Here is an 11,061-nt window from a genome sequence, read left to right as displayed (position 1 = left end):
CATGAAGTGTCTTGTATCGAATATCTTGTTCTATATGACTTATTGTGATAATATCTTGTAATGTGAATTCATGAGGAAGGAAATAAAATATTTAAAACAAAACAAAATTTCGGATGCCAGCAAATGCGAGAAGTAAAAACACGAAGGAATCGTCAAGCATGTCGGCAAAGCTTCCAAATTTGGCAGTTTGTAGATTCATAAAACCAGTTCCGTAAAAGCGATCGTAAAAGCCTAATTTGTTCAAAAAATTACCTACTTTTATTGCCAGAATCTGGCTAAAAACACTCCATACAGTTGTACAGGTGCGCATAAGACAAACTGTCAGTCAACATTTTGATTTTCTTTTTTCGTTTTTAATCTGCGCTTAGATGCAAATTATACCGAACAAAATTAGTCTCATGCACATAGTTTATATGGAAAAATAGGATTGATGTGTAAATCATTGTAATTATAATCAGTGTACGATGCGAATATGAATGGGAAAGATCCTTCTCCAGCTTCCGGAAACCAACCTGGGAATTTTGTGCGTGAGATTTGGTTTTTTGGTGAGTCTAGGACGCAAAAATGCAACTTAGCGCGACCCTAATTGCCTATATATATACCGTGTGAGTCAAAAAAAGTTTACACCCGAAAAATTTCCAATTATTAAAAAAATTATCTATGAACAGTAAATTATTATACATCTTATCAAAGAGTGTTTTATCCCAAATCATTTTTTGTGGTTTGATGCCTACAGTATGTGATATGCTGGGATTAAAGGGCCCATGACATCGAAATACGAGTGTATTCCTGTTGGTGTGCAGTCCTGCATACATCTCATATTATGATATGTAAACTTCTGAATTTGTGTCATAGATTTTTAAATATTTCTTTAAATATTTGTTTTTCAAACTTGCTAAGCTCCACCCCAAAAACATCCAGATCTCATTCCCCTTGTGCCATCATCTGTCAGTCATCAATGAGCTAACTTGAGAAAGTGGTATGTATCTTTGCCGAAGTCGACCACCTGTTACAATACGTAATACAATAGCAACATACAAGTTGCTATGATGTCAGACATGCTGTAGCATCACCTGGAAGACAAAGGCAATGGTGATGTATTGTACATAATTATGTATGGACGCATGCAATTCTATTATGAACGTGTGCTAAGCTGGGGGAAATTACATACCATTGTCTATTCTAGAATATTAGTTTAGTCTGACATGTCTGACATAGCAGCTTATTATGTTGCTATTGTTTGTGGTATTGTAACAGGTGGTCAACTTTGGCAAAGTTACATGCCACTTTCTCAAGTCATTGATGACTGACAGAAGACATTTGACTCACACTGTATATACTTATGGCTAGTTTTCTCACAATGAGTGTCACTACATGCCATAACATAGACCCTGACTCCCAATTAGCATCGAAAGGGGCATACGGGAAAATGCTGTGAACATTTGAAAAACACCACTTTTGGGACAAAATGGCAAGGGGTTAGTTAAGACTTTTTGTGAGAAAAGTGAAAATATTCTAATTGGTTAATTTCCTCACAATAAACGTCCCTTTGAGTATGACCCTCGTTTCGCTTCTGCAGGCGCATAGGGACAATTTTCGTAACATTTGAAAAAACGCCACTTTTAGTAGCCAAAATGCTTAACCATTTTGGCAAAAAGTGGCATTTTTCCAAATTCTACGAAATTTGTCCCTATGCCCCTTCAGTAGCGAAACGCGGGTCATACTCCATCTCATTGCATGTTTGGACATTGATAGTTAGGAAATTAGGTTATTAGAATAATCTCACTTTTCTCACAAAAAGTCTAAACTAACCCCTTGCCATTTTTGCCGTAGGCCCATTTCAAAGCCAATTGGGAGTCAGAATCAATGTTATAGCATGTAGGGTAGCCCCAAAAATAAAAATATTCGAATAGGCTAGTTTCCGTACAATGAAAGTCCCTACATGCCATGATCATGACCCCCCCCCCCCCCCAATTGCCTTTGAAAAGGGGCTTAGGGTCAAATCTTGTAAAGCAAGGTGGCCTTTCGAAACAATGGCTACGTACACATACGCCACTTCAGTTACTCAAGGCCCTCATATTTTACAATTTTGTTCTCTTTTGTTGAATCTTTCGGCTCCTAGGGGTATGTAGGAAGTTATTAACGCCCATTTAGACTACCAATCGATGTAGTTTGGGTATTTTGGGCCGAAGGTCAACATTTTTCGATAGGGCCGATTTTCATGATTTGTCATCAATCCCGGGGTTAACATTAGTTGACCCATGCAGTTGGTCGAGTTTCCTCCCTTCTACTTGGTTTCATTCTCTCTCTCTCTCTCTCTCTCTCTCTCTCTCTCTCTCTCTCTCTCTCTTCTCTCTCCTTTCTCTCTCTTTCTCTTATCGTCTCTTCCTCTCTCCCATTTATCTATCTTTCTCTACCCCTTTCCTTATCTCTCTATATATTTGCATTTATTTCTTGTTCTTTTTACCAAGGTTTATAATCATAAATCGCATTGATTTGCTGTTTGTCAAACAATACATCATCTGATTTTTATTAAAAAAACATAAATGTTTACACCGAATGAACATTTTTTCATGATTAATGTGATTTTAATGAAATATTTCTCATCTTTCAAACACATATCAGGTTATCATAACACGATGACAACAATAGTTGTTTTGCCATATTTAAGAACTCAATTATGAAAGATTACTTGCAAAATAAGACCATTGTAGACAAGGAGGAAAATTACCCCTCTACGATTTCCTTTATTCCAAAATTCTATGAAATGAAGCATCTTTGGTCTTAGAAATTTAAGATTTTGTGCTGCTTTTTGTTAAGTTTGTTTATTCAAACACAAATTCACTGGCAGTTACCAACTGATTTTAAATTGGTCGCTAACAATTAGGACATGACACGGTGTTGCGTTAAATCAATTATTTACAAAACAGAATATATCTTTGGTCTTGAAAAATCGGCTACAACGTCTTCGTGTTAAACAAATCCATCACATTGTTCACTGAAGGGTATGTCATTAGAATTGTTTTTTATGCAATTAAATTGAAAGACCAATACTACAGGGTATTTTACCGATATCGCTACCACTGCTGTAATATATTTACAATTCCACCATCTTTCGGTAAAGGCGTACATAGGGCAAATTCTGTGTTCCTCTACCAAACATCATTACGTGTGCGTCATCAATTGGTGATGCATTGTGGGTTATGACTGTCCAATACTTTAACCAATAATTACCGTGACAAAATGATATTGATGATAATAAATAATTTTCCAGCTGTAAAAGGATACTTTGGGTAATTAAAATATATTCGAAAGCCATTCTACATAATAATAATAATAAATAATAATATGGATATTTATATAGCGCCGGTATCCGCTAGGCTCTGACGCTCATGGCGCTTTACATACAATGTACTGGAAATTATTAAATGTCATAAAAACATCATCAGCAGAATTAGATATAACTAACGGCCTAAAACAAATTTTACATCAGGTTCAAAGTCATCTACTCCAAATATTCTTTTTTCGGACAAACTATCAATAGATATACAGAACATTCAATGTTGCAGAAAGAAAGGAAACAAGACGCCCTCAACGGGCGGATCAACTACAACTCCATCGTTCGAAGAAGACAATACAGGTTATAAATGTTCGACATATACTTATGCACTGGTATCAAAAATATAAATCATAGCTTTCTGTGCGCTATACATGATGCTCATAGATTGTGTAATATACTTACAGCGGTGCAACAATATACGAATATCCCAAATTAGACACTGATTAAACTTTAAGATATATACAAGAATGCAGTACTTTGAAGGACCAGAAAAGGCAAAAATATTACATTCGTTGCCTATGAAGAGAGTCATGTAAAAAAAGGCCGCAAATATATTTACTATACAACGGGAAAACACTGAAATACAAAACAACACGACCTTATTAAAGTATCGTTCATTGTACAAAGATAATAAACATCGTCGTCTGCGCATAACGCATGAATAAAAATACCCACGTGACGGTGACCTAAGGGGCGTGTCTGCCGCCAGTTGGGGGAATGTTCCTTTTTTTATTTACATTATTAATGCCTGAACAAGTCCATATTATGACATATATTATGGCGCAAGTATATGTTGATTTTAATAATAATATGGATGACGGGGGTGGGGGCGTACCCCTAATCAGTGGGTCTTGTTGGGTAGGCCAGTAATGGAATGTGTGGGTGGGGGAGTCTTGAAAGAAGGGCTTTGGGGGAAATGATAGTGATTTTAAAGGACACAGGGCGCCGTGGATTTGAACCCATGACCTGCCGATTTCAAGACGACTAATGTACCACTGAGCCATCAGACCTCTTTACGATACAAGATGAAACACAATTCTGCATCTTAGGATAAGAGAGATTTTTTTTTTTTTTTTTTTACATATTGTTGTCAAACTGCATAATTATGGCATAACCAATTATAATTTTCCAATGATTTTATTATTCTTTTATATTACCACAAAATAATACAGGTCTCTTTTGCTTTTAGACAGTCAATTATTGTTGTTTTTGTTGACATTTTGATTCGAAAAGAAACAATGTTCATATATATCATGGAAAACTTGTAACTAGCCATATGTATGTTCATTTTCTCTCTTTTACAACATATCCGAATGCATTTTTTTTACGGTTTTTGGTACATGTACCAGTTTTATTATTTTATTTTATGCAGTAATTGATGGGTCTTAATTATCAATCTTTAATTTTCATAGGTATTACATTTTATTGACAATATTTCATGAAACTTTCCAGATTTCTAACAATATATTTTATCTGTAAATATAATCAATAATTTTAGTTGGACACAAACAAAATTACCAATATGTATATAAAGCTATCAATTCGATTTTTAATGCTAAATTTAATTTGTTGTATATACAAGCGCAATTCAGCTTATTACTGTAAACCAAGTTGAAGTGAATTGAATTGCATTGAATTGAACTTCACAAATACGAGATTAAGACACAATCTAATATTGTCTCTTTCAATGCCCATGGATCTTAATTTAGACATTTTGAAATCACTGGCCAATTACAATTTGAATGCCAGACCCGTGTTTGATTATGAGCTGTATTATATCCTTCATACAGCAATACGAAACTTGGGGACTAGAATTTTGTAAACAATTCCCACATTTCCATTTCGAACAAATTACTGTGATCATATCTATTCGAATTATCAGACCTACTGCATACGTTATATTAAAAACCTCATTTTCGGCCTGCGGGGAGTGGAAATACAGTCTCGAGATCTTAATCGGGAGTGTAGCTAACAAATTGACATTCCCGCCACTTATCTATCTATTTTTTTCTATTTTCGCGCCTTATCATGATTATCTTGCCAGTAATTCCTCGTACCCCGTTATTTTGACCCCTTACTCTATTCCAAGCTCCCTCTCCGTCGCGGAGTGCAGGTAGACTTGATGAAAACCATGTCCCTTGCTAATTTCTAATGAGACGCGAGAAGAGGGGTTTCCATGGTAACCCTTATGCTCCCCTACCCCCTCAGGAAGTAACTGTCGCCTGGTGTGACATTGGTATTGATCGTCAACAAAGGAATGATTTGGACATGTTGTATTAAAGTCTATTGAGAAATGTATCAATGGCTGGTGTTTTTTGCAGAACATGTTTCTCTCCTTCTCTACTCTGCTCTCCTTGTCTCTTCATCTCCCTCTTAATTTAAAAATAATTTTGTATAGACAAAGCCTAATATTATGGCCACTGGCGGGTTCAAGCGCAGTGGGGCAAAAACATCGTGCTATCTTAAAACCCACTTGCATTCCTTAAAGGTAAAGACCAGTTTTGGAAATGCCCCCCTCTCAAAAATGAAATAAAATCTCTTATTACAAATCATGTGAAAGAATACGTTTTGACTATTAACACGTGATGATACAAATTTTTCTGAGAAACCGCCAACTAATTGATATATTTGGTAAATTATTATATCTATTTGGACCTGATAGATATAACGCACGTGTCGCGTAGTCCCATATACATATTTCTGTGTACAGTGCTTGTAACTTTACCAAGACTGGGTCAAATTTCTTATCATTTTGATGATTCCAGAACCTTGCAGTACACTCCAATACTTATATGCTAGATGGTCAACCTTTTCTGATCGATTCCACAACGTTTCTTTCACAATGCTATCGCATGACCATAACTGGTCTTTATCTTTAAGTACACAGCTTTTTGGAGATATTCGTGGCTCCCCCCCCCCCCTTTTTTTTTTTAAATATTTTTGTTTATATAATCCTGGACCCACCTGGTTATGACAACGATGGCTATCAGTGCAGTGCTAATCAAATAAGTTTATGAAGATGCCTACTTTACTGTCACAGTGGATCTTTTATTGAAGCAGGATAACGAGTCTTGTAGAATACGGTCGTCCAATGAAATATGACTCTATCTTATCCATCAACCGTATTCGTTTCTTCACTTTAATTTGCCCTTTGCGGTCTGATAAGGCACTTAATTTTTTTTTAGCTAACCCTTCTCTCGAGTAGACCGTACGCAGACAGTCTGTCCTGTTTAGTAAGTGTCCTCATTATAGTCAATGGTCAAAAATATAATTAAACCCTAGGTCCGATGGATTTTACATTGTAGTTTCTCAAATATATAGAGCTCCCTGTTCATAATCCACCGAGAGTGAGAGCTTAAATCAACTATTGGACATGTTGGACGTCTTCGATTCAATTTGATGAAGTCCGCTAGGCTGCTCCTCTTTACGAAAAATGGTGTCGACATTTCACAAAATTACTCTTTACAGCGCTGTTTCTCATTATGCTCCGCATAGAAAAAGTTTCACATGTTCATAACAGAGATGCTCATAAGCTAGAAAATTCACGACGTTTTCTGATTGCCATGGTAATCAATCTAGGTCAGTCTATTTATCAAAAATACAAAGGTCGACCAAATCTGATAAAAAATACCGGCCATGTATGGCTATGAATTCCTATACAACGAATAGTCCAGTTCTCATATCGTGGGACCAATGCTGACGGGTGTTTGTCTTTGCATGTACTTGACGCGAGAGGGCGTGTTGTGTAGCTCGTCGGTGATCTTTCGGAAGTTGCGGTAGACGAGGAAATCGGTGATGCCCGCGGTGACGCACAGGACGAAGGATATCCAGGCGACCACGAAGGACCAGCCGTAGTTCGACGACGTCGCGTCCTTGAAGAGAGTGCCGACCAGCGAGACGTTGTCCATGTCGCCGGTCTCTTGGTGAGCCGTCAGCATCATGAGATGCCCTACCAGCATAAAGAGACCTGAAGGGATGAGAGAAGGGGGAAAAGAAGACGGCGATTGGTGAAGAGGAGGATAAGATGGAAAAGAAAATGAAAGAATAACCATTTGGATGAGGAAATGCAAAGTCAATATTTTCATTTCTCGATATCACAATAATTTGACTATCATCACAATAATTGACAGGCTTTTAAACTCCAAATGTAATTAACTCATTGGTTTTTCATCTCTCTTTCCTCGACACCCAACCACCCCTTTTATTTTTGTACTGTTATGTTAAGATGATTTCAATTTAATTGAGGAGGTGCGACGGCTCAGTGGTAGAGCAGTGGTCTCGTAACCGTGAGGTCCCGGGTTCGAAACCAAGTCAATTCGCTCGTGACCTTTTTGGTAAGGCATTCATTTTCATTACCCAGTCCATCGGGAAGGACATAAGGCTGTCTTTATGCATGCTTTCTTAACAGTTAGGTAATACAATCATCGATTAATTTGGTCAATACGATGTTATATTAAAAATAGATATATTTTGATCAGCAAATACGACCGTACAAGCTCAGGTCCAACATGGAATAATGATTTCATGAAATATATTATCCTAATCGATTATAAACACGGCGTGCTCTTCAACATAGATTCATTGCTCGAATTAGATGTGGTTAGCAGATGAGTCATAACTCTCTTTCTAGATAACTAGATATGCCATTGTTTGATTACCATCAAGACAATAATCTAATATTACTCGCCTAATCTTAAGCAATATCTTACTGAATAATTACTATACCATAACACAGGCAAAAACTGGAAGCAACTTTGCACTAATACAAGTCACAAGGACTCATGGTTCACAAACATTTCGCACCTGTCCCCGTTTGCCAGGTCGTGGATCAATCCCTCACGGGGATGATTGAACTCCTAATTATGTCCTCGTGTCTACACCCTCAATAAAGACGGTGATGAATTTAAGGGGTACAAGGGGCAGTGTGCCCCTTTAACCAAACAATCTGGCATCCCTCAATATGTAACTAAACAAATTGTAAATGTGCCACCTAAAAAAAGTATGCCCCCGCCAGAAAGTTTGGAGGAAAAGCCACCTTTAAACCTTTAGTGACTTCTTTTTCCATTTAACATGTCAGATGTTAATCCCCCAATACCCCCCCCCCCTTTTCAGGCAAGAGAATTCTGAATACACCAACTACAGAGTGCAGTAATAGGGACTTTTAGATTCTGCACGACGAGAAAGTGGACTGCCCTTTTAAGGCAATGTGACGTCACTGCCCAGGCGCGGATCCAGGATTTCTGAGGGGAGGGGGCCCAACTTTTTTTTTTTTTTTGCTCCCGAAAATTTGAAAATCGCGCCGGCCGAAAAGTCGCTCAGGGGGGGGGGGGGGGGGGGGGGGGGTAGTGAGCACAATTTTTTTTTTTTTTGTCCTCGAAAATTTTAAAATTTGCACCCCCCCCCAAAAAAAAGGTAAAAATCGCGTGATTTTGCATGATTTTTTTCTCAAGGGGGGGGGGCCGGGCCCCCCCCCCCTGGATCCGCCACTGTCACTGCCAGTGCCTTTTAAAAGGACGTCACATTGCCTTAAAAGGGCAGTCCACGTTCTCGTTGTGCAGAATCTAAAAGTCCCTATTGTAGACGGTATACGAACCTGAGAATAACATGGTAAAGCCAGCGACGAGCATAGCCAGGGGTTGTTGGTGTAACATGGCGATCATGGCTACTGTACAACCGGTAAACGTAGCCGCTGTACTGATCACTTCAAATGCTCCTAGTGACTGGAAGAAGGCTAAAGCAAACAAGAAGAAAAGATCGAATATCAAAAGGGATACTGTCACAGAAATTCAAAACAATAATAATCATGCACTTTATGTCGTATTCAAGAATTTAAAACAATAGCAAAGACTGTCAACGATCAATCCCTCCGCTTTTGATAACATATTTAGTTATCAAGACAATACATTTGTTACCTACTTGTTTCTTACACTGAAATACAATATTTACATTTGTAAATTGCTGAGTAAATCCCCCAATTTTCACGACTTTAAAGCTTATATAAATGCTAAGAAGAAAATTAAAACCGAGTGGCAAAAATGAATGGTAATTTCAGTAAATGGAGTTTTTGCACTTTTTGTTTCTTTTTTTTTCCTTATTCTATCTTGATTCTGCTGTTATTCGATTGTTCCTTTGTCAATCAATAAAACGGAAAGAAAAAAAAGGACCGTCGATAATCATCTCAAGGAAATTCTTTTGTACTACCATTTGTACAAAATGTTCGTGCATTTTGATAGCTGACGGACAAGGCTTTTTAAATTACCTTGGGCTGATATTTTTATATTCTCGAAACTTGTTGCGATCGTGTAAAAAATAATGGCATCTAAAATGAATATATCATAACCATAATCAGACGTGACGTGTAGAATATTATCTAAGTAGATCATCTGTTATATGAGATGATAATGGGAGAGAGGGAGAGAGAGAGAGAGAGAGAGAGAGAGAGAGAGAGAGAGGGTGTAACTATCAAGATTATAAAACTGGGCTATTAAGCGATGTAATATACATAGATTAAATTTTCACAGTGTGACGATCAAAAAGGTTGTTTTACCTGTTAGACCTGCCTGCAGCAATAAGTAGGCAAAAGTCTGACAGGTAAAACAACCTTTTTTTTTACTGTAAAACTATGACAATTCAATCGATGTAATTACTACCAATCAAATGAACCTCTTCAAGCCTAAGGATGTAATATATATGTTTGTACGAATGATGGCCACATTCTCGTGCATTTCAGGTATAACGTGACGGTTTCCGTTCGGTTCGGTAAAGCGTGATGGAGATGATAACATAATTATTGCCCTCCACAACATTTCATAGATTGAGGGGATTAGGTTCAGGGGGCGGACTAGAGCTGAGATTCGGTTGGGGAATTTCGATGTGCCCGCCCCACTATCCTCAACCTCCTTCAACATGTTCTCGGACCATGCATGAATCAAAACATAAATCGACACACAACTGTTGTCGTGACAAAAGTCAACATTACACATAAGAAAATCGAACATTGAACCATTTGATAATACAGGTTAAAACAAGGAAATAGGTAAAATACATTTAAAAGACATAAGAAGAATGAAGTAAAAAAAAAAAAAAAAAAATTAAAAAAAGGAGTATGGGGGGAAAAGTATAAAAATGAGGGAAAGAGAAAGAGAGAGAGAGAGAGAGAGAGGGGGGGATATGGGAGAGGGAGGGGTATTGAAAGGGCAGATACACGTGAAAGGAAGAAGAAAGGGATGGGGGTAAGTCAAATAGTTGGTTATAATAAATGTCGTCGACCATTTTGACTCTGTTAAATATATACTTGCAAAATGTAAAGAGATAAAGGGAGGGTTCATTGTGAGGGGTGGAGGTGGATAATTTATGACTGATTTAATACTTACTTATATGATCGTCATCTCGTAAAGACATTAACATCTTATTTATTGAATGGCACCCCTCGTCTACTGTAAAAGAGAGAAAATGATTAAAAGAGAAGAAAAAAAATGTCAGTATTATATAAAATAAGTATTTTTCATTCATTGCATGTAAACAGCCATTTCATTAAAACACACCGAAATTGGTAACCATTAAATAATTCCTCTCTTGTCTGGTATAGACTTCTTGAACGATTACAATATATGATTAGATGTTTAAATCAATAATACAAGTAATCATTTCATTTCTAATTACCTTCAACCACACTCATGTAGATGTATATCATTACGGCTCCCGTCTTATAAAGTATTGCG

At 37.3% G+C, this 11,061-nt stretch overlaps 1 protein-coding gene across 1 annotated transcript; it reads right to left on the bottom strand.

Annotated features, from left to right (window-relative positions):
• Positions 1-6,127: 6,127 nt before the first annotated feature.
• Positions 6,128-10,770, bottom strand: LOC100889994 (germ cell-specific gene 1 protein). The gene is made up of 3 exons (XM_030984134.1): positions 10,714-10,770; positions 8,934-9,071; positions 6,128-7,307 (listed from the first exon to the last, which is right to left on the bottom strand). The coding sequence occupies exons 1-3, from the start codon at positions 10,745-10,747 to the stop codon at positions 7,018-7,020; spliced, it is 462 nt and encodes a 153-aa protein (XP_030839994.1). The 5' UTR covers positions 10,748-10,770; the 3' UTR covers positions 6,128-7,017.
• Positions 10,771-11,061: the final 291 nt, after the last annotated feature.

This window comes from Strongylocentrotus purpuratus, unplaced genomic scaffold, assembly GCF_000002235.5.
Source record: "Strongylocentrotus purpuratus isolate Spur 01 unplaced genomic scaffold, Spur_5.0 spur5_scaffold_14, whole genome shotgun sequence".
Classification (NCBI taxonomy): Eukaryota; Metazoa; Echinodermata; class Echinoidea; order Camarodonta; family Strongylocentrotidae; genus Strongylocentrotus; species Strongylocentrotus purpuratus.
This window is presented reverse-complemented; position numbering and strand designations above follow the sequence as displayed.